General features: G+C 49.4%; 1 protein-coding gene across 2 annotated transcripts in view; it reads right to left on the minus strand.

Annotated features, from left to right (window-relative positions):
• Positions 1-3,647: 3,647 nt before the first annotated feature.
• Positions 3,648-27,934, minus strand: part of SRGAP3 (SLIT-ROBO Rho GTPase activating protein 3) — a 242,874-nt gene continuing 218,587 nt past the window's right edge. For both annotated transcript variants that reach the window (XM_040245998.1, XM_040245997.1), the window contains exons 15-22: positions 26,664-26,798; positions 23,431-23,536; positions 23,023-23,250; positions 19,823-19,902; positions 13,292-13,472; positions 11,949-12,098; positions 9,584-9,911; positions 3,648-6,007 (exon numbers count right to left, since the gene is read on the minus strand). In XM_040245998.1, the coding sequence (XP_040101932.1) occupies positions 5,594-6,007; positions 9,584-9,911; positions 11,949-12,098; positions 13,292-13,472; positions 19,823-19,902; positions 23,023-23,250; positions 23,431-23,536; positions 26,664-26,798 (1,622 nt within the window). In that variant the 3' untranslated portion in view covers positions 3,648-5,593. The remainder of the gene's footprint in view (positions 6,008-9,583; positions 9,912-11,948; positions 12,099-13,291; positions 13,473-19,822; positions 19,903-23,022; positions 23,251-23,430; positions 23,537-26,663; positions 26,799-27,934) is intronic.

The following is a 27,934-nucleotide window of genomic DNA, read 5'->3' on the forward strand; positions in this document are numbered from 1 at the left end:
AATGGGGTTTAAGAAGGGTTTGTTGTTTAGTCGCTAAATTGTGTCCAACTCTTTGCAACCCTATGGACTGTAGCCCGCCAGTTTCGTCTATCCGTAGGACTTCCCAAGTAAGAATACTAGAGCGGGTTGCCGTTTCCTTCTCCACCGTGTCTGTCCGACCCAGGGACTGACCCCTCGTCTCCTGCATCTCCTGCACTGCAGGCAGATTCTTTACTGCTGGGCCATCAGAGAAGCCAGTTACTTACCTTCAAGAGCGGTTTTGAGAATTTGATGAGAAAAGGCACATCAAGGGCTTAATCTAGTGCCTGGGCAAGAAACTGCTCCCAGGTGACCCTAGTGGTAAAAAAAAATCAGCCTGCCAATACAGGAGACTAAGAGACGCAGTTTTGATCCCTGGGTCAGGAATATCCCCTGGAGGAGGGCATGGCAACCCACTCCAGTATTCTTGCCTAGAGAAACCCATGCACAAGAGGAGCCTGGGGGTCTACAGTCCATAGCATTACAAAGAGTCAGACACCACTGAAGCAACTTAGCACACGTGCACGGGGCAGATGTAAGTGATCAACGGACCCTTCACACACACATGAAAAAGTCCAGGGGCTGTATCACATGTGTGTAGACAGCAGATGCTAAAATGCTACGTATGCTCACACCAGAGGTAGTATCCTGTGGCCTCTGGTGATTTGTCATAAACTCTGGAAGGCCTCTCTGCAGATGGCAGCTCCCTCTTCTACTTGCCTCTGCTCTGACAGTTCCCAGCAGGAACCCCTCACTTACCTCTTCCAGTTAGCTCCGCAGCGGACGCAGCCTTCCTTGGACCTTGGCCTTCACCCTGTTGGGTCTGAGCTAAGGGATACTTCAGGGATGCTTCCTGGTTGGAAGCACACGGACCACGAACTGGAGGGTAGGAACACCCGCCCCCTCCCCATCCCCGACGGGCCACCTCACCCTTCCAAAAAAGCCACCGGAGCACATTTGGGAAAAGTTAAGCTGTTTTATTTCACAGGGTAGCTCCACGTCAAACCAGCAGGCACCATGAGAATACGCAACAGAGGATCCAGTCAGACACTCTACGGCACGGGCGCTGGGTTGTAAGGGAGAGAAACGATGTCCGGGAGAGGGCAACACTTATCACCACATGGGGACAGGCAACCAGCAATTTCCTAGGGTGGTTTCAGTTTGATTTTCCTGACAGTATGGGGAGGAAGGAAACCAAAGGAAACTAAATAGACCAGCCACTCTGAAGCAATCAGAACCGAACCTATTGCCAAACCGAGTAAACAGTCACACTGCCGGGGACTAGAGCCTGAGCAGAAACCCTGGCCAGAAGCTACTTCCTTCCAAGGAAAGTAAAGTGCACCCTGGCCGTTCTGGTTCAAGGTCGTCGTTTGCCTCAGACAGTTCACACGGAGAGGAGGCATCAGCAAGGAGCAGTCCCAAAGGATGAGACGGCAGGACGCTGGCAGATCAACTTCGGAGAGGTGAGGAGGACCCCGAGCTGGCAGCAGAGTCCCTCGCCCGCCCCCAGCTCCCCCAGCAGCTTTGGATATGTGGGGAATTCTCTACGCAGCTGCTCAGAGGAGCGGGGACCCCAGAGAACCAGGGAAGTTGACATGAGACATCAGCACTAGCTCTGCACAGCAGAAAATCATCTCAGCAACACCTCGGCTCACCCCTTCCTAGCTTTTCCTCCCGACCCCTCCTCCCTGAACCCAGCAGCCTTCCCTCCCCCGACAGTCGTGAGCCAGCCGTGTCTTCTTTCTGGGTTGCTTGAGAGGATGAGGCATTTGCTCTAGTGTGAAAAGTCAGGGACAGAGAGACTAAGAGGAAGAACCATTACGTTAGTCCTCGTGGTTTTCCAACAGCCACGTCCACGCACTGAGCGCCAGGTAACGACCAGGACCCAGGAAGTCTTCTGCATCCATGCCTCCTGAATGAGAAAGAAATAACCCCCCCGACAAGGCACTCTGAGGGCCTCCAAAAGGGAAGCAAACCCCGCGCCAGGCCCTTCCCCGCACTGGCCCCACATGGGTACCACCAACCAGTTGGGGAGTGTTTATAAGGCAGATCACTGAGCTGCTGGTTCCGGCCGGCAGCCGAGGGATGGCTCCACTTCCCTGCGTCTCTTCCCACTCAGATTTCTTCATGGGATAGGAACCTGGTGGGAATCCATTTCTCTCCTGCCCCTGAGGGCCCAGTGACCTCAGAGAAAAGACCCCCCACACACACACACACAAGTCTAATTCCCTAGCTGACAATTCCCTCCAGTTGTGCGCTCTGTCCGGGGTTCAAAAGGCGCTTCAAGGTGAGAAATCGTTAGCACTGAAAACAAGGAAAGGCAAGAATTTTTCACAGAATCCCACAGTTCAGAGCAGCTCTTTAAGAGGAAAGGGGACTAAAGGGAGAGAGGGGGCGTGGGGTAGGAAGCACGGCTCGTTCTCAATTTTATCCAAGAAAGGTCCTTAGCGGCCGGGGGCTGGGCCCCAGGCTCAGGAAACTAGACCAGGAATGAATTTGTTCTTTGGTCAGTTTTAAATGAACATCTTGCTGGTTCATTCCTAAAAGAGACTGAACACCGGTAACACATAAAGACAAAAGGCTTGACCTCAGGGTAAATTGAAGGTTAAGAAATCATTCTGTGAAGAGCAAAACAAAAAAAAAAAAACAAAAACAAATTGCCCGTTATCAATGAACTGATCAGTACAGCTTCCAGTAATGGTGATGGACAGGTAGGTAAACACCACTTCCCCTTGTACAATTGGTTATACTGAGGACTACTAACTAGGTTACGACATTTCCCCCACACTCACTGTACAGTTAGGTTTCTGGTTTTTGTTTTTTTACATTGATCTATCTACTAGGTGCAGAGATTTGGTGAGTGGCATTGGCTATAATTTCATTGTAGCCTTTTTAAAAATTACAGTTTCACATTTTAACAGTTACTTTCCAGCATTTAAGCAAATACAGCAATATATAGTGGACTAACACAGGCAGGAGTCAGAAGAGAATGCCAATGCTCATGATGGTGGGCGGGCCTGGGTGCGTGTGGAGGGGGCCTGAGACATGCAGAGCGCCAGATGGGGGAGGGGGGCAATATTTTTCCATTTGGTTCTGCGTCAAGGCTCAGATTTGGAGCTGGATGAGTGGGGTGTGAGTTTGCCTAAATGTGAGCTCATCGGCCACTTCCCAGTGGAAAAACAGGTGCTTAAAGAAAAGAGAAAGGCCCTGTCCTTCAGGTAGGTAATTCGGTGAAAGGCAGGCCTGTATTCAGTAAGGAAAGATGAAGTTAGTCAGTTCAGAGGAAAACCCACATGACCTAACCGGTGTTACGTGTATCAGGCAACAGATCTGTCAACTCAAACTTTCATGTTTCATCTGGTAGTCATGACAGAGAATGTGATACTTTGCACAGGAGGCCACTATATTTAAGGTCTGGGAGTCTCTCTGGGCTAGAAATGAGAAGTCTCTTGTCCTGGCTGGATGTCACAGAATCCTTGCAAATGGCTTTAGGAGCCAGACCCAGCCGCACCCTCAGCCATCTATTAAATCTTGGGCAACTCATAGCCATCCTAAGGCCTTGTTTCCTTCACTAAGCTGTACTGCAGTGGCGGGGGGGGGGGGGGGTGTTAGGGGGGCGGGGGCGGGGGATTATTTTATATGCTAAATGGCAGAGGGCTCCTAGCTCGATCTGAGGCCCTTTCATTTCCAACTCTAGGCAAAACAAAGAAGGTCGAATTTGTCACTAGCCTCTCCCTGGCATTCTCTTTTTGAGCCCTTCTTATTCCTCCCTACTCTCGAGGCCAGTCCTTCAGGCAAGGCAGTGTGGCTCACCATCCCTACACACCCAGGTAAATGTGGCTTCATATGACTCCCTCTCTGGGGACCAGAGGAGAGGGCAAAACTTAATCCAGTGGGCTGACATGGTAATGATGGAATGTCAAGAGGTGACTTATCTGCAGGATTGTGCTTCACAACTCTTATGAAGCTGGTAGGAAAATTCCACTGCCCACTTCTCAAATGCCATTAGGAGGTTTCAAGAGGAAGGTGCTAGGTGGTTTTCACCTTACTGATGACCATGAAAAGAGCAACCGTGTCGGCACAGAGCTTCCTAGGTTGCATGGTTTGCTTGCTCACATTTTATGGAGCAGAAAACTGAGGCTCAATGAGGTGACATGCCCCCCCCCGCCAATTCTTTCCCCATATTTTCAATTGTGTTAAATGTGCTGGAGGAGGTGGGTGAAAGGGAAGGGAAGGGGGAGGAGGCAGCTATTTCACTGCATAAACTCCACCAAAGCATTCTCTTGGATGGTAGGTGACAAGGACTCCCTCCCCAGGCCTGGTCTGAGCTGCGTACTTACAGCCCTGTGTGCTTCATGCAAAAGGCCGCCAGCCAGAGCGCGTCACGGCCTGATTTCAAATTAAAAAATGATGGGACTCAAACTCTCCTTGCCTGTTTAGTTCCAGAATCTGACACAGTATAATTAGTAGAAAGAGGAAAAGAAAAAATTAAATATTTTGAAAATGGTATAAGTTAAACCTCTATAGTTACCGCAGAATTGTTCCTACAGCGTTTCTAGGTTTTGAAGTGTTCCACACCACTGTGTTTGTTTTTTGTTTTTTTTCTTTTTCCCAACCACACATAATACTGTGCTACGATGGGGCTCAGGCTCTCACCATCCCCTCTTCTACTAACGAACACAGGCCGCTGAGGTCAGGGCTCTTCTTGCCAACGTCCTCCATGCTTTTGGGGGTGCAATTGGTCTTGGCCTCCGGGTGGAAAGGCAGGGTCTCTGGAAAGGCAGGGTCTCTGGGGCGTGGATGGGGAGGGGGCTCTGTGAAGTGGTCCCCACCTGTGGGAGCAGCCTGCCCAGGGTGCCGCCTGCCCCACATTTCCTTTAGGGGCAGACTGTTCTGGAAGGCCACGACTTCTGGAGACAGTGGGAGACTGGTTTTGTTTTTCTGCAGGTTAGTGGTATATTGCTTCATTCGCAGTTACTGTGGGCCTTTAAATTCTCCCAGAAAAGTCCCTGCAAATCCCACCAAATAACTCAGCGGGAGATGTTTGGTGGCATGGGTCTGAGGTAAATCTAAGTTTCATAAAAAGAAAAAGGAGATCCTATATACATTTTGTATGTGTCCAGATCTAGTATATGTATATAGATGCATAAATATATATATATACACACACCTACAGACACATACATTCATACATACGTGTACATATGCGGACGCATACATATACACGTATATATGCATGTAGAGAGAATGTCGAGAGAATAATTTTCCAGTGACATATGCGGGCGCAGCCATTTAACACGGGCCGTGATCTCGGGAATCGCTCCAGCCGGGGTACCGCTCCTCACCGCTCGCTCGGGTGTCTGTGTGTACCAGGGAGGGAGGCGGGGGATCCACGTGACTGAGGCGCGCTGCGGCTCGGACCTGGGACTCAGCTCCGCACAGACCCGCTCCCAGGCTGACCTTCTGGTCCCTGCCCGACAAAGCCAGGAGCCCTGGGAGGGCGCAGAAGTCACTGAGGCCGCCCTCAGCCACGGCGGGCCGCAGCAGGCCAGGGCGGTGCCCGCCATCCCGCAGGTCACATGGTGCCCGACTTGTCGGCCGAGCTGTTGGGGAACATCTTCTCGGTGGGCGTCACGGCTGGGCTGCCTACTCCCGAGCTGCTGCTGCTGCTGGACCGATGCTGGACCACGGGTCGCACCGGCCGCATGGGGGGCGGGCGCAGCTGGGCGCCGGCCAAGCGGGCGGACAGGGCTGGCTTGAAGGTGGTCATCATCTCGGTGGAGCTGCTGCTGCTGCGGCGCATGGCGGCATCGGGGTCGCGGATAACGATGGTGTGCAGGGGGCTGGCCGGTTCCGAGCTGATGGGGCCTGGCGGGTTCTTCAGGGGCTCCAGGGTGTCCAGCACCACGTCTGGCGCCTGCTTGACCGTGTTTTGCCTCTCCAGCTCCCGAAGCTCGTGCAGAGCCGTACTCATGGTCTTCTCAATGTCCTGGGGACAAAGAGAGCTCTGGTTGGCACAGAGCTGGAAGCTTGGGGCCTAACCCTTCCCGGGTGCTGTCCAACTTGTGGGTTCCATAGGGAGGCTTCCCCACAAATCTCACTGGCTGGGCAGGAGAATCAGTCCCAGGGTGTCTCATAACCATAAGGGAAAATCAATATGAGCATTGTAGATCTCCCAGAGGCAGGCTCCACAGTCAGACAGATGTGTTCAAATCCTGACTCTGCGGCTTCCTTGTTGTGTGACCCTGGGCAAGTTACCTTACCTCTCTCAGTCTCAGAATTCTCATTTGAAGGTTAAGGATAATACTGAACTCAGGGAGTTGATGAGTATGAAATGATATGGTCCCTCTGAAGAGCATGGCATGGCACCTGGTACATAGTGTTCAAAGTTGAAAGTGTTAAGTGTTCCACTTTGCAGCCCCATGGGCTGTAGCCTGCTAGGCTCCTCTGTCCATGGGATTCTCTAGGCAAGAATACTGGAGTGGGTAACCATTCCCTTCTCCAGGGCATTTTCCTGACCCAGGGATTGAACCCAGATCTCCAGTACTGCAGGCGGATTCTTTACCATCTGAGCTACTAGGGAAGCCCCAAATGATATGGTCCCTTTGAAGAGCATGGCATGGCACCTGGTACATAGTACTTCCCAAATAATACGGAGGTAACACAGAGCACCAGTGTAAGCCCCCTCCCTGATAATTCATTTAATCCTCATACTTATCTGGTAGGAACTACCATTATGCTCACTTCACACATAAGGAACTGGAAACTCAGACTGGTTAATTTGTCCAAGTTCACACAACTACTTAGCAGCATAGCAGTCTGACTCCAGAGTTCATGTGCCTAAGCATTAATATTAACAAATCTGTTAATATCTCTCCTTCGTCCATAGGAAAAGTGTTCAGAGGTTATATATTAGAACATTCACAATGCTCACCCCAGGGTGATAGGACTGTTACTTTTTCTATCATAATGGTTTTTTTAGAAAAAAATGAAAAAATTGAAAGGCAACAAAAATCTTCATATGCCTATGCAGTTCCTGTGGATACTGAGACATTGAAGAGCTCATCAGTATGAGAGCACTTTGAACGACACTCAAGAGATTTTGACAGCTCAGAGGGTTGGCCTGGGGCTCAGCATTCCAGGAGGGGGCGCTGGAGCTGGACTGCAGTATTTAACCCGGGAGCTCCGGGCCAGGATACAGAGCCTGAGGTGGGGAGGAGAAAGACTGCTTTACCACCGCCACTGGGCAACCTCGGGCAAGGCTCAGTCACTCTGCACCACACCTGGTCCCTGAGCTGAAAGCGCCCACTGGCAGTGAAGACGGAGGAGACAGCTGATGTGGTGATGTGTGTGACCTCTGCTCTCCCCCAGCCAGAGTCCTCAGCTCCTGTGGGGTTTCCCAGGGATGCCTCCACTCAGGCTGCGCTGGGCCACCAAGGGGACAATGAGGGACAGTGCTTAGAGCTGGTAATGGAAGATGCTGGCCCCACTTCAGGCACCACATCACTATTGAGACACACTAACTAGCTTTTCTGCCCTGGGGCAACTCTGGAAAAAAAATGGAAAGTGTGGTTAGACTGATAGGGCTGGTGCCTGGAGGTCTCCCGGCTAGCCTCTTCCCCATCCAGGTCTCCCTTTACCTTCTTTCCTCCCCGTCCTCAGGTGGCTCTTGCCTGCTGGGCCCCCATACCAGGCTCCAATCCGTCCCAGCCTATCATTTTGCTTTGTGAAGAGACCACTGGCTAACAGCCAAAATTAGCCTGTGGGCTTCCCAGGTGGCGCTAGTGATAAAGAACCCGCCTGCCAATGCAGGAGATGGAGAGTGATACAGGTTCAATGCTTGGGTCGGGAAGATCCCCTGGAGAAGCAAATGGCAACCCCCTCCAGGACTCTTGCCTGGAGAATCCCATGGACAGGGGAGCCTGGCGGGCTACAGTCCATAGGGTCGCGAAGAGCGGGACACGACTGAAGCAACTTAACACCAAACACAATATTAGCATATACGCCTTGCCAAGATACTTCATCCTTTGCCCACAACACTGTCTACTTTTAGAAGACACTGTTTGTGCCTTTATCCACAAGGATTAGTAGTGGTGGTGGTGGTGGGGGGGGGGTCCTGCACGACAGGAAAGGCAGTCCTGTCCCCACTTTTGCTACCTCCCACCCCTGCAGAGATAAATGGCCACCTTCCACGCCCCAGGCTGCTTAAATTAAGTCCCCCCACTGATATCACTGCTTAGTCTGCTCTACTCCAGCAGCACCAAAAGGCAAAACGAAGAAGTAAAATATAATTATCGTCCCCTACCACCATCCCTACCATCCCCACCACTCCACCCTTGCAGAGTGTGGGCCAGAAAGACAGCAAGCTCAGAAAAAGATCAGCTGAGGTGTTTAGGCACAAGCCTGGTGTTAGTCTGATCTCAAAGTGGAACTGCAGAGAGGTGCCAGGAAGCGTGGACAGTGGTGGGGCAGGGGAGCAGGGGGCAGGGAATGACCACTTTTCACTTTGTTCTGAATGAGACCTTCCCACCTTGGATGGGTGTTTCAAGGTCCCCAACTCTGCTCTTCGCAATAGAATCCTCACCGCCCCAAAGATTCTGATTGTCCCTCTTAACAGGGAGAAAACATTGGGAAGGGGATACATAATGGGCTGCCAGCCAAATTCCAGGGAGAAAAGTGGAAACTTGAACTATGATAAAACTGTCAAAAGCACATGAAAGTAGTTATGCAAACTATTAAACAATTCAAACAAACTGTTTGGTAACAATTTCTTAAATGAATTTGTGTGCTTTCTTTGGCAAGTATAAAAATCACACAGGTTTCTCATCCAAATTTTTAAGAAGTTATCTAACAAAACAAAACTCTAGGCACTTTGGAAGAGCATGGAACATTTTCTGCTTCCAGCTTCAGCTATTTTGTCCTGCCTACCCTTTGGATCTTGGTACTGTCCCCCCCCAGAGACATCTCTCACTGCCTACGAGCAATCCGCACATTTTAGGCTCTCAGAACACAGAGTTCCACTCCTTCAAGACTCCTGATCCAGCTGCCATTTTCACAGCTGTGTGTGTTGGTGGTTGCCATCCCTCTCTTCTCTAAACCCTAAGCTCCATGTGGGCAGGACCTGGGTCCACTTTAGGTCATTATTACTTTCTCAGTGCCAGCCAGTGATTGAGCACAACAGATGCTCCATCAGTATTCATCAATAAATAAATGAACAAATGAATCAGGGAATGAATGAAAAGATGAACAAATGGAAACAGGACTAGCACAATCTTGCCACCTTATGGAGACACCTGCCACTGCCACAACCCCCATCCGGGAATCCCACCTCCAGCCTAGACACTGGGGCCTTGAGTCTCTACAGGAGCCCTAGCCAGGAGCTACACCCATCTAGCGTCCACTCCCAGGGGGAGGCCAGCAGGGGGACAGGAACCCAGCTCACTATCCTGTGTCCTAGCTCAGCCTGACCTGGCGTGAAGGGCAAAGTGACTTCCCAGTCTGCAGGGGCCCACCCCTACTCCTCTGGGGGAGTCAGCTGGTGCGCCTGCTTCCTGCTGGCCCTTACTTCTGCCAGGGCCTCGGCCTCCAGGGACTTGTGGTCCCCCAGGCTGCTGTGCCTGGTGGAGCCGCACGTCGACCGCATGCTGTGCCCTTCGGAGAGCGCCTTCTTGTCGGGGTAGTTGATGCTGCCGGCGCTCCCGAACGTTGCCATCCTCCGCTTCTCGGGGCTCTCGATCCTTCCCCGGGTGAGGGGGATTTTGTGGGGGCTGCTGGGACAGGCGGCGGCCCGGGGCGGTGTGTCTATGCTGGGGCCCAGGCCCCGGGGCGGGCTGTGTGCGTCGCCCCCGCTTCGGCGCCTGGGGATGGCTGCTCCGTCAGATCGTAACCGCACTCTGCAAAGGAGCCAGGGGGCAGGGGCATGGGGCAGAGGTCAACCCTGGCCGGTGTCACATGGGTCAGCAAATCCCCCAGAGTCCAGACATGCTACACACTAGTCTAGGGAGTGGGTATAGTAAAGCCTCATTCAGCCAGACTTGGCGATTCTGCAGTGAAGAACTGTCTGAAAACAGAACTCAGGCCCGCAGGTTTAACCTGCACACACGAAGGAATCGGGCCTTCTGCTTCTAAGCTGCAGCCGGTGGTGCTAATTACACAGCGAATCTCATCTATATGTTAAGTCAGGGCCAGGAGGATTGCAACCTGGGAACACTTTGCTCATGGTTAGTTGGGTTCATGATATGTTTTTAAGCGGTTTAGATGTCTCCATGATTCCAGAGGGCTTCTGATTGGTTTGAGGCATTGAGGCTTGACTGTACCACAAGTCACCAGCTCCCTACAAGCACAGTAGGGCCCCTGGGAACTCAACACAGCCCAGTGTTGTCACTGTCCCCCAATCCCCCCAAAAGGGCTGTTTTCCATGAGGCTTTTCCAGACCTTGAACATTTCCAATCATTAAGAGAAAAACCTGTATCACTGGAATGCCTTTTGCACATTTGGATACCTTTCACCCTTCAGGGAGGCTGTGGCAGAGAAAAGGGCCCTAAAGTATCTATCTGGAAGGCAGATTCTTGTCCTGTCTCTGTCACTGACTTTCCAGGGACTTCTTTCAGACCCACTTTATTCATCTGTTAAATGGGTCTAATATTCCTCACCCAGCTTCAAGGGAGGTTCAGTGGGTGGGAGACCACTTTGAAGTGGTTCTACCCACCAGGGATTCTGCTGCAGCCTAGGGAGGTCAGCAAAGACCTGAAGACATGGTGAGGAGAGGAAGGCTGGGAGGGGTGAGGGGTGGGGAGGAGGGACAGAGTGCGGGGATGGGTTGTGACGGGGACCAAGCTCAATGCAATCAGCAGTGCTTTACACCCTGTGCCACCAGCCAAGCTAAGCATTGCCTGTGCTCACCCCAACAGGACCACAGCATTGGTGTTGGAGTGGAAGAGCACTAGGAAAGAAAGAAGAGGAAGGCAGACAAGGGAGGACAGAGGGAGAGGGAAATTGAGGCAGGAGAAGGTACGGCCCCCCTTGATGTCAAGGGACCTCAACTCTGTCACCCACCTACCCCAACCATACACTTCCCCTGATTCTATCTGCTGATTATCGACACCCTGAACTGAACAGAGTTCACTGAAGAGAGGTACTGGGACTTCTGCTGAAATAAATTCATAAACCTAGGTTCCTATTGCAGCTGATTTCTCTGGCTCTGTCTGCAAGTACCCAGCGTGTGGGTTGATACCATGACCTCTCCACCAAAAACAGAGACTATGACATTTTGATAATCTGATTAAGAAAGCTGTGAGAAACTGCCAGCTTTTCTTTTCTCTTTTCCTTATTTTTTTTTTTTTTTAAACCACCAAGTGCTTTGGACTCTACCTGTAGACAGAGTGAGGAGCCCAGCTCCTTACCTGGCAGAAAGGTCATGTGATAGTCCTGCCCACACGGGATTGAAGAAATTGGCAAACGCACTCCCACCAAATATGTGGGTGGAGCCGAGTGTCAATTTCCCCCCCACGCAATGTGTGTGAGACTTCTACTTACGTGGTTCGCTTCAGCGAGTAAGACAGCTTTACATTTTAAAATATAACAACTTAGGTTTTCAACAGAAAGTGGGGAGGAGGTTTAAGAACTGGAGAGAGAGGAAAAGTACTTGCCAATTTGTAACCCTCCCTCCCCCCTGTTATTAGTATTTTAAGTAAAAGGATTGGTTGCCTGTGTCTTTCCTCTTTCTCCACCTTTGTCCCAAGCTGGATCGCTTTTCTACCTGTCATTCGAGGCCAGTTCCAGCCAGCCCAGCAGGCGTGCCCAGCGTCACATCCTATGGGAAACAAGGGGCCATGACAGCCTCCCTCTGTCCCTCCCTTGCCCTTCCTTCTCCCGAATCAGACCCGAATGGGCACTGCACGAGCAGGAAAGAATGAACCCGAGTTTCCTACCGGCCCATCACCCCCCCAAAGCCGTAATCCGAGATGTGCTCCGTGGGGGACTGCAGATCGTTTTTGGAGGAGGCCTTGTCGTCCAGCAGCGGCCCACTGCTGGCCTCGCTGTCGGCCTTTTGGCTCAGGCTGTCAGAGAAGGCGTCGTCCCTGGGGAGAAGGACAGATGTGAGCTGGGAGGGCTTCGCTCCCGACAACCCGGATGTATTGAGACCTGAGGGGCTGGATCCACACCCACAGCTCGTGGTTGCGCCGCTGCCGCTTTCCCGGCAGGAGGCGCTCTGGGGCACCACTCTCCCGTCGACTAAGCTGGTCTCTCCAAGCTGCTCTGGGCTAGGACAAGCTGAATGCCGAAGGGTGTGAAGGAAAAATGGGGGAGTGGGCCTGCAAGCAAAGCCCTGTGCACTGAGTCTCATGTGGCTCGGGGAGCAGCAGCTTCGGGTTCAGCCAGGGAAGAGGAAGGCATTGCCATCCCTCCCCTAACCCTGGCTTTGGACAAATGTGAAGGGGCTGGAGCTTGTTGGGGTGCTCTTTCCACTGCCCCCTACACCCTCTCCCTTCCTCTATCCTTCCTGTCCTTGTCCTCAGAGGCCTGGGGATGTCAGAGGGCTGCCTAGGATTCTTCTGTTGTTTGCCTGACCTGGACTTTTCTCGGGCTCCAGATGGTCTGCTTTGCCATCAAGATGTATGCCTTTGGCCCCCTCCCCTTGAGGCCCAGCCAGCAGCCTGGTAAATCAGTTCAACCTGAGCCGGACTGGAACTCAGAGGGAGTGTACACAGGAACTGTCAAAGCTTTTCCAAGAATGGAAGGTGTTGACTTTCTGGGCCTGATGCTGGGGCTAGGTATTTGGGATGTAGAGCTTTTTTTTTTTTTAAGACCTAAAGTTTTTTTTTTTTTTAAATAGTACCCTCTTAGCTGGAAATGAGAGGATGATTGTTTCTGCCCCTCTCCTGGGAGAGCTAGCTCAAGGTAGAGAACAGTGGGCAGTTAAGAGGGCAGTGGGATGGCCATTGGGTTACAGTGGAGGCCAAGATCCAGTGGACACTGAGAACCAGAGTGGGTGAGAAATGCCCTGGAGGCTATCAGGTGGGCCAGGATAGCAAGCCAAGAACACCAAACACTGTCCCTGTGGACTGTGGAGTATGAACAATTTGCTTATATGTTAAATCGATCACCATTCAAAGGGAGCTGAGACATAATCCATTCTCACAGAAGACCAAGTGTGTCACAGCAGGGAGAGCAAATCGCTGGCATATAATCCAGTGCTGCTGTTCCTGTGCCCCTTCCAGACATCACTAATCCATCTTGACACTCTTCACAGAAGGTCCCAATGCCCACTCACATGTCCTGTACAACTATGTACTGATGTGGGATGAGCCCGTCCACGCCGTTGTGACGACCCTCCCACCAGTCCTCGGAGGCTCGGTGGTACAGCAGCAGTGAGGCTCCCTTCTTGAAGGACAGCTCCCGCGGGGACCGCCCCACGTAGTCAAACTTGGCGATGGCCTCGATCTGCTCCACTTCTGGAAGGAAAGCAAGGGCAAGCACATCCATGAGGACAGCAGAAGGCAGCCCAGGAGCCTCAGCCAGAGGGCCCTGGCTCCGTGGGGCAGCACAGACAGCATGCCCGGTGAGGGTAGCATGAGCTGGGGCTCAGGGTACTGGGCTCAAGGCTCAGATCCGGCCCCTGTGCTGTGACCTCAGGCAGGCTCACTTCCCAAGATGGAAAGTGGGGTTGAAATACTACATCCTTACTTTCCACTGCCCCTTTTTCACATTTTAAAAATAATAGAAGAAATTTCTCTTTCTTCTGTCCCTTAAATACCAGCTCTGTTTCCATTTTCCCATGAACCCCTTCCCTCTTTGTTCACGTATCACACTGTTGGTGCTTCTTACCTTGTAGGAGGTCAAACAGATGTTGTGTGTGGATTCTCTTCCATGTAAAATGTTGTACACAATTTTTAAAGGTTCCCAGAAGCTTCTCTCCAGAGCTCATTGTTATAGACTGAACTCCGTCTTCCCCCAAATCCATATGTTGCACTCCTAACTCCCAGTGTAATGGTATTTGGAAATGAGGTGTTTAGGAAGTAATTAAGCTTAAGTGATATATGATAGAAATGGTGTCCCTCTGAGAAGAGGAAGAGACAGCGGAGAGCTCTCTTTCTGTCTCTGCATGGGCACAGTGGAAAGGCCATGGGAGGACTCAGTGAGAAGGCAGCTGTCTACAAGCAAAGAAGAGAGGCTTCAGCAGAATCCAACCCGAACGGCACCCTGACCGTGGACTTCTGGCCCCTCAAACTGTGAGGAAACACATTTTTGCTGTTTAAGCCATTCAATCTGAGGTAGTCCATGATGGCAGCCTGAGCTAACGTGCACATCCACAAACTTAATTTGGGGGGAGGGAGAATTCTTACTGGGGCTACACGTCAAGCATATCTCTTTGCATACACACATCTCCCCATCAGGGCTGTAATCTTCTCTGGTCAGTAACAGGCCCTGCAGGGGTTAACCAATGAGAACACAGTTCTTGTCCTTGAAATACTCCTACTGCCCAGCTGTCACCTCTTGTTTGTGTGACCTCAGGCAGGTTACATAATTTCTGTACACCTCAGTTGCCTTTAGAGGATTAAACGATAAAGCATGAAAGAAGACATACAGATAGATAGGCAACAGGTATATGAAAAGATGTTCAACACCATTAATCATCAGGAAAATGCAAATCAAAACCACAGTGAGATACCAGCTCACACCTGTTAGAATGGCTGTTATGAGAAAGACAACAAACAAGAGTTGGTGAGAATGCAGAGAAAAGGGAACTTGTGCACTGCTGGTAGAAATGTGCACAAGTGCAGCTACGACAGAAAACACTACCGAGGCTCCTCAGAAAATGAAAATCAGAACTACCATGTGATCCAGCAATTGCACTTCTGGGTATTTACCCACAGGAAATGAGCACAGTTAACTTGGGAAGATACGGTGCAGACCCCCATGTTCACTGCAGCACTATTTACAATAGCCAAGACACGGAAGTAACCTAAAGGTCCGTAGACAGATGAACAGACAAAGAAGATCGGTGTATGTAGACAATGGAAAATTGTTCAGCCATAAAAAGATGGAAATCCTGCCATTTGCAGCAACATAAATGGCCCTTGAGGGCATTATGCTGAGTGAAATAAGTCAGACAGAAGACGACAAACGCCGCACGATTTCACGTACTTGTGGAATCTAAAATCAGAAACAAACAGAACTCACTGATACAGAGAACAGACTGGTGGTTGCCAGAGGTGAGAGGTGGATGGAATGGGTGAAGGGAATCAAAAGGCACGTGCCTCCAGGGCCTAAATAAGGCATAGGATGTAATACTCAGCATGGTGCCTATAGTCATAAATACTATGTTGTATATTTGAAACCTACTAAGAGAGTAGATCTTAAAAGTTCTCATCACAAGAAAACAAAATGTAACTATGTGTGGTGATGGATGTTAACCTGACTTATTGTGGTGATCATTTTATATATATATATATATGTAGCAACTCATTATCCCATATACCTTATATTAATACACTGTTATATATCAGTATATCTAGATAAGAAGAAAGACTTTAATATATTAAGAAAAAGAGAACATGTGAAAGTTCTCAGCATAGCACAGACATACATTAAGTATTCAACTTATAGCAGCTCTTGTGATTATGATTATAATTACTAATGGACCTGAGTTTGAGCAAGCTCTGGGAGATGGTGAAGGACAGGGATGCCTGACGTGCTGCAGTCCATAGGGTCGCAAAGAGTCGGACACGACTGAGCAACTGAACAACAAAAAAACAACAATGGCTTTAGCTTATGGGGTGGGACTAGACAAAGAAAACTGTGCTGCAGAGAATTTAAACATTTGCTCAAGACCATGCAGCTAGTGATCTTTGGGAAGGAGACTTTCAGGGGAGCAGGACGGTTATTTATGCCTACAATCTATTTAACTTGTGTTAAAGCCTGTACCCTAAGAGATGCAAATGGGTAGAAACGCTATGTAGAAAATGGGTCATGTATAAGTGTTAATGTGCTTGTATTTTAAGGCAAGCACAAAGATGTTTAATACTATAAAAAGAAGATACATGCATGTACCTATATAAATAGACAAATCTATTAAATGCTAATAAACAAAAGAGTAGTGGCCCCTGCTCTCTCTAGCCTGCCGATATCTTCCCGGTGTTGAGCATCCATCAGGACTGTCTCTTCTCTTGTCCTCATGGATTATCTTGATCCCGTCCATGCAGCCATCTACCTGTCTGTCATGGAGCTAAGCCGACAATACCTGGCTTTACCACTTTTTTGTTTTTATCTGGGTGACCTCGAACAATTTAGTTCTGTTTTCTAAGTCTCAGTTTTCTCAGTCTCAGTTTTCTCACCTGTAAAATGGGAGTGATAAGAATAGCACCCACTTTATGGGGTTGTCATAGGACTAAACAAGTTATTACACATGAACAGCTTGTAACACTGCCTGGAACACAATTAGCTTCATATGAGATGCAGTTGTTGTTATTAATACTAATTGCTTTAATACCAGAGTGAATGACTGCTAAGGGCCATGGACAGCATGGAAGCCATCCCTCCCTGTTATTCCCCACCCCACCCACGCGCATTAGGTCTCTTCTCTGTGAGTAGCTGGCTCAGAAAGACTGGGCCGGTGCCCCCATGAGATGCAGTGGCCTTTGGGTGGACCCGGTCCTCAGTGCCTGGGGCAGCCTGCTGTAGACAGCAGGCATCAGACAGTTAAGCCAGCTTTCCCCAGCTGGTTCCCTGACAAGTGTTTTTGCAAGCTATTCTGACAAAGTTGACGCAAAATGACAGACCAGCTAAATGGGTCAAATAAACTCAGATTTTGACTCAGAGTCACCTTCTCAGTAAAATGGAGAGATCTCTGTACTCTCTGCTGCATCTTTGACTCTCACACCATCCCTATGTTAGCAGCACCTGCTAACCTATGTGTCTGCTTGGCTTTAAAGAGAGAAAGGCCAGAGGGTTTGCAAGGCCAAGAGCTGAACCTCAAGGGCTGGGTGCTCCTGGGTGTGGCCCCACGGGCTTCTTCTGAGCCCACCCTTTGCACTGCTGAAGGAACTGCCCAGGGTGGAGACTTGCTCAACTCCATTGGCTCCAGCAGTCACTGGTGGTAGACTGGAGCAGGGGGCGGGGGAGTGAGGAGAAGTGGAAAATGTAAAGGGGAGAAAAGAAGAGATGAGGAGCAGAGCTGAGCTGCAAGCTGAGAGAAAGCTCGTGTGTTTGCAGATGTCGCTGTGTAACCGTGTGGGGTAGAAACAGGGATAATAGCTACCATTTATTAGGAAGTCTGTCATTTGGGTTCATCACACCTAAAATAGAACAGCTTACCAAATCTCCCTCACACCCCTCCCCAAACTTGCTTCATCCCCTCATCTTCCCCATCTTAGGAAACAGAACAACCATCTGCCCACTCCCTCAGGCCACAGAAGCTAACTCATCAGCATTTCCGTCAAATTGTCCCCTGAATGTGACCAGCCTCACCACCTCCAACGCCACCCCCTCCTCGCCCGTCCAGACATCGCTCTCCTTCTACCTGGCCACCTTGCCTTCATTCTTGCTTGGTAGAGTCATTTCTCCCCACGGCAGCTGGAGGGATCTTTGGAAATCATAAATCACATCATGAGACTCTCTTGTTCAAATTCCTCTGAAGGCTCCTCTCTGGTGGGGTGAAGCCTGCCGGGGGGGTCCTGAGGCAGCAAGCCCCTGTGCTCTCTGTCCATCCCTCTCCTTGGTCCTGGTGCCCACAGCACCTGCCACCTCACAGTGAGGAGACGGGGTGGCCACACAGCGGGTGCAGGCTGACTGACAGTGATCTGAGGCCCCAGGAACACTGCAAGGGGGCGCCTGACCTGCCTCCCCACAGACACATCTGCCTCCCCATGGACACATCTGCCTCCACCAGCAGCAGCCCCGACAGGTCTCAGTGCTGAGAAATCAATCTATCTTGTTGAACAAGAGGTGCTTTCCCCCAGTAGAAGTGGAAGAAGAAAGCCTGAGAGTAAGATCTAGAACAAGAGTTGCACATGTGTGTATGCAGACATGCACATAACCAGGAGTCAAAAAGCAACAGATGGAGAGAACGAGAAGGGGGCTATTAAAAGTGACAGAGCGAGAAGGAGGACGAGAGGTGGTAGGAAAGAGAGGACAAGAAGGAAAGAGAAGAGCACCCCACTGCAAACAAACAGAAGGTGGCAGCCTTCATATGTCCTGAAGCAGGCTCTGCAGGACGTTTTTCTCAGCTCAGGGTGGCTTTAATCGCTAAGAATTCTAGCAGAGCTGAACATTATGCCCCGATTTACTTTCCTGCCCTACAACCCAGGCCCGACCCATCAGCTCCCTCTCAGGCCACAGTGACTGATTCTTGCCCAGCTGCATGACTCAAGGCAGTGCAGTGAGACTCCAACCAAGGAACTCTACTGGAATCATTTTGAAAAAGAAGCTTTTTGGGTAAAAGGACAATGAAAGCCTGGAACTGTCAGAGACCACCACAAAAGGAAGATCCCCTTGGAGGATGAAGTCGACTCAGGGAAGCAGAAGAGCAAGGTGGAGACACATCTCTGACAAGGCCAACTAAGCTCCTGGATCCAGCCATGCCTGAAGCCATGCCTACCCTGGTATTTTCAAGTATATGATCTAAATCCCTTTTATGCTTACGTCAGTTTGAGTTGAAGGCTCTGTGACTGGCAACTGAAATAGTCCTACTAGAATATGAAAACCCACCTATATAAGAGTCTTGCCTCTTACACCGACTCCCAGGAAACTTACCGGAGTACATCCCAGCTCTCCTGACCAAAATGGTGGCTAACAGGGCCTGGTACTGCCCCCAAGAGAAACACAAAGGCCAGTAAGAAAACTACTAAGTAATGATTTTTAAACAGTGAAACTATCACAGGGAGAAAGGAGGACTGTGTTCAGTCTACACAGGGCAGCACTGGGAGTCTCAGGCCCGAGGTACCCTTCCTTGCCTGGGCCCCTTCCTCAAACTAAGAAAATATCAAAATTATATCTTATGACTGCACTGATATAAAGATGAAAATAATCCAGGCTCATGTTGTTTTTAAAATTTAGTTTGAAATGAATTAGAACATTCTCATGGGCCCTGAAAGCAGCACTGTGGGTCCTGGGCAGTGGGCCTGATCTGCCTAATGGAAACGCTGGCCTCAGGCCCAAATCATCCAGACTGCTCGGCTACACACTTCACGCTCCCCAGAGGTAAGTCTGATGCCACTTCCTTATCTAGAAGCAGTGGAAGGTCTGAGGAGTCGCTCAGAGCCCAGGTCGGCCTTTCTCTCTCTACCTGCACACACTCGCCTGGGTCACCACTGTCTGGCCTCGTCTTTGGGGAACCCACTGCACCGGTCACTGCTGCAGTCTGGAATTATCACCCTGCATGGTGCGGAGCTGCTCTCCAGCTGCCAGGTGACAAGACCAGGAGCACCTTGATGACCGTGTCTGATTCACTGGGTGCCCCACATCCCAGCACATGCTGGGTGCAGAACAGAGCCCAGCACGGGGAGGGGCAGAGGACAGAGCCTGCTTTCCACTCAGGACACCCTGGTCACTTAGAATTTGCACTCAGGCCAGGCAGGACACAGAAGGGGAGAAGGCAAGCCATGCTGGAATGTGGTGAACTGGAAGTCTTTCTGGGTCGGTCTCTCTGCTGTCGAGGATGATGTGCTGACTGGCAAAGCTGGCAAGGTGGGGGTGGGGTTTGCACAGATCAGCACAGCAGGCGGACAGGCGTGAGCAGGCAGGTGGGGACACAGCATGAGAAAGCCCCCAGGTGAGCTCCTCGCCCTGACTCCCCCTCACTCACCTTCGTCACTGGTGTGAGGCTCGGTGCCGTTATCATGGTCCACTTCATCAATGGTCCCTGGCTCGCTGTGTGGGCTGTCACTGCAGGGAAACACGGGGAGGGGTCTCTTGGGGGACTTTGTACCCTCACACTGCCCTCAGCCTCTCACAGGCACCGGCCCAACCCACCTCTGAGCCTTGACCCAGATCACATCGAGCCCACTTCATCCCATCTTTTCCATCTGACCACCCACAGACCTTTCTAACAGAAAACCACTCTGGCCCCCTCACCCATCAGGAAGCTTCCCTCAATAACCTCCTCCATTTGCCCCAGCTCTACAGTTTGCTGGGCTGTCTTCTTGGTAATGGTTGCTGATGCCTAAGTGTTCTGTAAGATCTAGAAGGTAAAGCCCTGGTGTTTATCCTTGAAAAGACCCCAGGGCAGAAAAGAAAAGAACTTTGGAAGTGTACTGAGAGTTATCCAAGTGGCCTGGCTTTCTGTCTTAGAGCAGAGGCGACATGCTCAGCGAGGTGGCTGAAGCTCCCAAGGAACAGGCTCCTCAGGGCTGCCTCTCAGAGTGGCCTGCAAAACCCACAGCAACCCAGGCAGCCAGCAGGCTGGCAACCATCATGAGCATAGGGATAGAGTGACTCCAGGCCTGGAAAATTCAGTATTAATGCATTGGGATAATTTCATCAGCTGCTGCCCCTTCACTGGATTATAAGCTTCTTGAGGCCAGGGATCATTCACAGAGTCAGCCGATCAGTTTTTTTTAAATCAAGTCATTCATTGAGTTCTGATATATTAATATATGGCAGGCATGGTGCCAGGTAGGAGGCATGCATTGATGCATAGTACAGATACAGACACTGCTCTCATGGGCTGAGAAATAAGAGTGCCACAAGTTGAAATGTATTATATAGGCACAAATGAGCTGAGACAAGAGCTGTACAGGGACCTACACAGGGTGCCAAGGAAAGCTTCTTGGAGGACGTGCTATTTACAATACCATTTCAAGGAATATGGGCTTTATTGTGAAAAATTCTCTTGGATAAGGTCCAGACTGCACAATGGTTTAAGACCTTTCATAACCTGGTTCCTGCTGGCCCACAGGGCCTCCTCCCTCACGGTCCCCTTGTCACCTGCAACACTGCAGTCAAACAGAAATGCTTTTTATTTCACTGCATGCTCCAGGCCTAGCACATTCTTTGCCCACTCTTGCCTGGCTGAGCCCAGTTCATCCTACAGGTCTCAATCAAGTCACTGTTTCCTTTAGTCAGCCATTCTAACCTCCCTACGTTGGCTCCGGGACCCCTACTCCTAGAACTGCCTGTCCCCCCTCCCCCGGCTGTGTCAGGGGTTAATTCTGGCTGGGTTACCTCCCTGTTGCCCAGCCTAGGGCCTGGCACAGGATGGATTCTCAGTAACCATACAGGGAATGAACAAATGTTGTCCCCTTTGATGAGACCCTCAGCCAAATCCTCCTTTTTGGCTTTGAAAACTTGTCCAAAATTACCATGCAATTAATAGTCAATGGGGGCACAAATGGGATTAAGAAAAGCATGGTTATTGTATGTAGTGCTTTGGTAAGTATGCTATGATCTGTAGGTATCTTCCCAGAACACTAATTATATATATATTATTATATATATATAATTAGCAAGAAAAGCAGCAAGAAAAGAAAGCTGGTAATGGCTACAAAAACTATAGGACTAAAAAGCTTTTCTTTGTCCTAAAAGTATGCTTGCTGGCTATTGGATCTCTGTTACAGAACAGGGACAGACCTGCTCCTGGGGCCTCAAATGAGATTAGAGAGCAGCAGGCCTGGGTTTCTATGCAGGGAGGTGTTGCAGAGAAACGATGGGGCTGGAACGTTTCCTTTCTTTGAAGCAATTGCCGAAATGTGCCCACAGAATTAAGCGAGGCAAGAGTCCAGGAATGCTCTGATCATCAAAACACAAACTCCCTTGTAGCACCTGGCTGAAAGCAGGGTGGGTAATACCTAGATAGACAGCTGAGTGTTGTCCTGGATTGGGAAGAAAGAAAGACTAGGAGCCCTTTGGCCTTTGTTGGTTGGTGTTCTGAATTTTCTGCCTCCATCTCATCTATAAAAAATGTCCTATTTCCACCACATTTTAAGGTTTTAGCTTCAGGAAGGTAGTCAGGCCTGAGTTTGATAAGATTCTAAAAATGCTCCTCCCAAGGGACTTTCCTGGTGGTCCAGTAGTTAAGACTTTGCCTTCCAGTGCAGAGGGTGAGGGTTTGATCCCTGGTTGGGGGAGCTAAGATTCCCACATGCCTTACGGCCAAAAAATTAAAAAACCCATACAGTATAGTAAAGTAAAATAAAAAAATAATAAACTAATGAATTCAATAAAGACTTTAAAATACTAAAACCATCCTTAAAAAATACTGAAAAAAGAAACTATTTTTCCCAAGACCCAGCGTAGCACCAAGGCACACAGAGGTGCCCAACTAGCACCCATTGACCTGGTGTGGAGCTCTCCAAGAATGTGAACTCTCTCTGCCAGAAAAAGAGAACTCTAGGTGGGAGAGGACAAGTATGGGAAGTGGCATTCTCAGTGCAAGAGGCTGAGATGGGGCTTGTCCCCTGCCCTGCTGTCTGAGGTGGGCTTGCAGCTCACCTAGCCAATGGCAGCACTGCCTCTCCTAACTGATGTGATCAGTTCACCAGACCCAAGCTTCAGGAAGAGACAGAATACTTGAGTTTGTGTTGAGGCATTTGGGAAGGAAAAGCTTTTTTCCCCACTGGGGATGCTGAGAGAACAGGCTCTAAAAACTGGAGTTACCAAGTGCCTTCTTGAAACTATCAAGGGAGAGGCTGCCTGAAAATAAAGCCAGTGTAGAAGAGAACAGAGCTGGGACTGAGAATTACAGGCCTGAGTCCTGACGATAACAGCTGAACCCCCCATGTCCAGCTACACCCGTATCCAGAATCCCAGACTTTTTAGTTAAAAATAAACTCCCATTTAGCTTAAGCCAGTTTGAGTTATATTTCTGTCCCTTATAAACCAAGAAAGTCTTGACTGATGTTATCTATCCCTCATATAAGGCTACTATGAATCTCAGATGAGAAAATATATATAGGAGTATAGACTAAAAAGCAGTAAGATAATCAAAGGGTTTCTCACTGTTCTGGCATAACAGCAATAATAACAAGAACAATGATGATAGTAATATTAAGAAGAATGTAATCTTACCAATATTCTTCCCCTCCAGCCATGCATTTCTCATACACAGGTCCCTCTAGCTCCCGGGGGCTGGGGAAGATGGCTTCATGATGGATGATGATGGTTTTGATGACTTCGTTGACGTGTGCCTGGCAGGACACAGGGTCTTGCCCATCAGGGATGTGCATGAGGGTGGGCCCAAAGCAGATGGCCAGGTTGTAGGGATCCATCATGTTCTCGTCGCTATACTGTGAGAGGCTATGAGAGAGGAGTACCCATGAGCCAGGGAAAGGTGAATCTTCCCCTGTACTTGCTTTCTTTGGGGGGCTCTACTTAAGTTCAGGAGGGTGCTATGTTCTGCAAAACCCCAGGATACCCGCCTCCTCAAGGAGGCCAGGGCTGAGTCAGAGAGGGACCCCTGTTGGCCAGGCAACTCACTGGTTGAGGAAAGCGAAGAGGTATCTCATGACCACGATGACCACGCGGGGAAGGGTGACGAGGATCTGCTGGATCTGGTGCACCCTCTCAGCTGGGTTCTCCAGTTCTGTAACAAGAGGGGCTTTTCAGGGCATCTTTCATCCTCACAGACCCATGCAAACAACATTTGTGAGCCTACCTGCGAGGTCTTTGTGGCTCAGATGGTAAAGAATCCGCCTGCAATGCAGGAGACCTGGGTTCAGTCCCTGCATTGGGAAGATCCCCTGGAGGAAGGCATGGCAACCCACTCCAGTGTTCTTGCCTGGAGAATCCCATGGACAGAGGAGTCTGGTGGGCTACAGTCCATGGTGTGGCAAAGAGTCAGACACCACTGAGCAACTGACACTTTCACTTTCACCTGTGAGATCAGCCCATGTGGTTCAGGGGTAGGCAATTGTACTTGGTTCGAGAGATAGAAATATGACCCTGGCATCATGATCCCCTGGGCATGGGGCGGGGTCCAGGGAGGGGTCCATGGCCTAGTCAGAACCATCAGGGTCGATCCTTGGGACTTGGCTGGAGAAAACATAGAGAGAAGTTCTCTCTTGAAACCAGGTAGAGGAGCAGCTAGGGGCTCAGTGGGAAGATGATTCCCAGGAGTGATGGCATCACAGACATGGAAGGGACAGACTCCTGCAGATGTCATATGAGGTCTGGGTCCAGCTGGGCCTAAACTTTTCAGGTATATGAGCCAATATATTCCCTTTTACAGGTTACATCAGTGTAAGTTGAGTTTCTGTCACCTACCAGCTATGAGTCTCGACAAACACAAGCAGGTTTTATTAAACTCTTTAAAAAGATCAGCTGCAGCACAGGCCCGGCACAGAGTAGGTGCTCAGGAAATGAACACTGAATAAATAACCACCTCCTGAGCTGTATGTTGTTCAAAGAGCCTGGTGATGCTTGGGATCTCGTCTCTGACCCCTGTTTTCAGGTCAGCCCTAGAGATACAGACATTTTATCAGTCAAGCCAGAGTTGGGGCTAGCAGATTTGACTTAGTAAGGAGAAAAAAGTGCTTTGCGGGCTTGACTCTGTAGAGAGAGAGAGCTCGTGCTAAGAGTGAGCTACAAAAGCTGCAAAGATTATCTGCAGGGCTGATGCATAAACCCAGGTCAATTTCCTTTTCAGACAAAAAACATGATTTTCCCTCCCAGTGTCCCCTCCTCTCTCCAGCCTCCACATTTTGTCACCATGTTCCTTCAAAAACAAAGTTCTCCGCCTTTCTCCTCTGCATCCAAGGCCCTTCATGATGGCGCTCCAGCCACCCTTGCCTGCTGCATCTCTCAGCTGCTGCCCCTTCTCAAAGTGTTGGAGCCACGTTTCCCAGATGAAGTGGGAGGGGACCTCGGGGGCTCTTTCAAACAGGCAGGACATTCTCTGGTGTTGTCAGTGACTAGAGGATGCCACTGATATCTGGAAACCAGGGGCCAAGGTGCTAAGTGTCCTGAATGTGTGGTATACACAAAAGGCACTGCTCTACCCTAAACGCCAGTGGTGCCCCACGGAGCTGTGCCAGGCCACCTTATCTACTTTCCCCCGCCCGCCAAAGGCTCCCCTGCCCCAGGCCTTTGCACACACTGGTTATCTCTCTTCTCTGGCCAGCACACTCCAGCCTACTTTCATCCACAGCCTGATGCCTCACCCAGATCTCCACAAAGAGGGGAAGACTCGCACACATATTGAGTCCACTGCCCCTCATTTGGGCCCCTCCATGTCCGTGGCTTCAGTCACAATGCCCTAGACCACCTCCATCACCATTTCTTAATATTGTTTTCTTGAATACATTTCCTTAAAAAAGGAGACTTCACCTCACTCTGCAAATGAGAAACCAGGATCACTTGTCATAGTTAGAAGGTAAGATAAAAATAGATACAACAAAAGCAAAACAAAGCTACCAAATGATAGGCAGACACTGTTTTGCATCCAAGTTTCTGAGCCCGAGGCCCTGCCCTTTCTGATCTGCAGGGAGAGTGACTTGTACGGGTCCCTCCTTGATGCAACAAGGCTTTAGGAGGGAACTGAGAAAGGACTTCCTCTCTCCTGTGATTCAAGGTACACGATGTCGTGACCTTGTACCAGAGGCCGAAGACCACGTCTGCTGAGGGCCCTGCTCTGGAACTGGACTAGTGGAGCTTCTGGAAACAGCGGCTGAATGAGGGACACCGGGCTCAGACAGGGGTGTGCCTTTGTGGCCTGGGATTTCTGAGAGGTGGTCTGGAGCCTGAAGTGGATCTGGAAAGATGAGCAGGAAGTATGAGGGCAGAAGGGCGGATGGAGGAAGCGTCTTTCACTCAAGGCAAATAAGAGGGTTCAAGCCTCCCTTGGCGCTTATCACCTCCTGGCACACCTTCTTGGCTGCAAATATCCCTCAGAACATTGTGAGAAGCATCCATATGTGAACCTGAGTGTGGGGCAACTTTTCTGCAGCTCAAATTAAAAAGTTTATTTCAAAAAAAGGGTTTATTTCAAAATACTAACATTCTAGTATTCTAAAATTAGAAGTTTATTTAAAAATATCTATATGTATTTCCAAAAGGTTGCCTTGGATTTCAGCATCTTACAGTAAAGGTGCCTTTACTTCAGCTCTGAGATTGGGCTCTTGCCTTTATCCACAGAAAATACCAGTCAAGAAGGACTCTGACAGCTAGCAAGATCAGAGGAAGCCCCCAGTTAATGTATTTTTTTATCATTTCCCTTGTTTGTCAAGTTGTTGACCTCAATCCCAAACCTTCCGTGGCTCCCTAATGCCCAAAGGGAAAAGCTCTGGAATCCTTGCAAGGCATTCAATGTCTTCTCTTTCTTGCTGCATTTTGCCCTTCCAATCTCTTAATACCACGTACTGGGTGGGATACCCTCCCGCTGGTCCCATTGATCTGTGTGTCCCCAAGCTTCCCAGGATCCCCGAGTCCAGTCCTCCTGGAAGACTCAGCATTCCCCCTCGGGTGTGATCTGAGAATCCAAGGCTCCCTTGGCCTCTTCTCTTCTGAGCTCCTCCTATACCCGGAGGTGCACCATGCCCATGAGCCCTTCTGTTATAAACCATCTTGTTATTTCCACAACTAGGTTTTAAGTTCCAGGAGGAAAAGAGCCATATGGCGTCTTTCACAGTACCCCTCCTGCAGTGATAAGCCTGGAGTGTCACTTCAATAAAGATTTGTCAAGGAACTGATCATTCCACTGGGGAAATACTTACTAATAGTAGATATCAAATCTTGAAACCTTTCCTTAGGAAAGAGTGGGTTTTCCAGTCCTCGGAAATACAGTTTTAGAACACCAGCAACTGAATTGATGTCTCGTTCATTCTGGTCATCCACAAGGGGGTCTTCACCTGAAAGGAAACAGATGACGATTCAGTGTGGTTAGGAGGCAGGGTATGTGCAGATGGCAGGTGACGGGACCTGCCCCAGCCTGAACTGGAGGACAGGCAGATGCAACAGCCCCCCCAGCAACTTAGAGGCCTCCCTATAACTGATTTTGAAACTGTTCAAATCTATTAAAATATTGTAGAATGAAGATAATGAACATCCATCATCATACACTTAAACTCATCTTGCCATATAGGCTTTCTCTCCCTTTTCTCTCACTTATTATTGCTCAATTATTTGAGAGTACTCTGTAGACATTATAACACATCACTGCTAAATACTTCAACTCATTTCTCCTAAGCATAAGGATCTTTCCCTGTATAACCACACAACACACATTATGGCACATAAGAAAATTAACAAGAGTTCCAAACACCATCTCACGTACAGACTCTGCTCAGACATTCCCCCATTGTCCCACGTCTGTCATAGAATTTTTCAAAAGCTAAGATCTAATCAATGTTCACACCATTCACTCAGTTGTTATGTTTCTTTAGCCTTTTTAATGTAAAATAGACTCCAACATTTTTATTGTTAGTTTGCCTTTCATAATAGTGGCTCTTTCGAAGAGTCCAGGCCACCTGCCTCATACAATGTCTCACACTCTGGGTTTGTCTGACTGCTTCCTCGTGATCGGAGTCAGGTTAAACATTTTGGGCAAGAATGCAATGTGGATGACGTCTGATCATTGGGTTAAAGTGGTGGATTCCAGATCTCTGCATAGTAAAGGTATAATTTCTCCTTTGTAATAATCAGTATAAATAAAATATAAGATATTTTTATAAACAATAGTGATCTATGTGCCTACCACCATACTCAACAAATTTTACCCAGTGTTTTGAGCATCCAATGATCGTTTTTCCATCGTCATTCCAAATCAATTATTACCCTGGGGTTTCAACAAAATGGTGATTTTCTGATTCATTCCAGCTATAATTACTAGCTGACATTCTTCCACAAAGAAAACCTTTCTCTGTATTCCCGCCACCTGCCTCTTTTTAAAAAAAAAATTTTTATGGGCTTGTTTTTATAATTTTTAATTCAATGTGTTTAACCCACTACCCACTATTCATTGGGATGCTCAGATTTTCCCCAAATT

The sequence above is a fragment of the Oryx dammah genome, unplaced genomic scaffold (assembly GCF_014754425.2).
Source record: "Oryx dammah isolate SB20612 unplaced genomic scaffold, SCBI_Odam_1.1 HiC_scaffold_9, whole genome shotgun sequence".
NCBI classification, from domain to species: Eukaryota; Metazoa; Chordata; class Mammalia; order Artiodactyla; family Bovidae; genus Oryx; species Oryx dammah.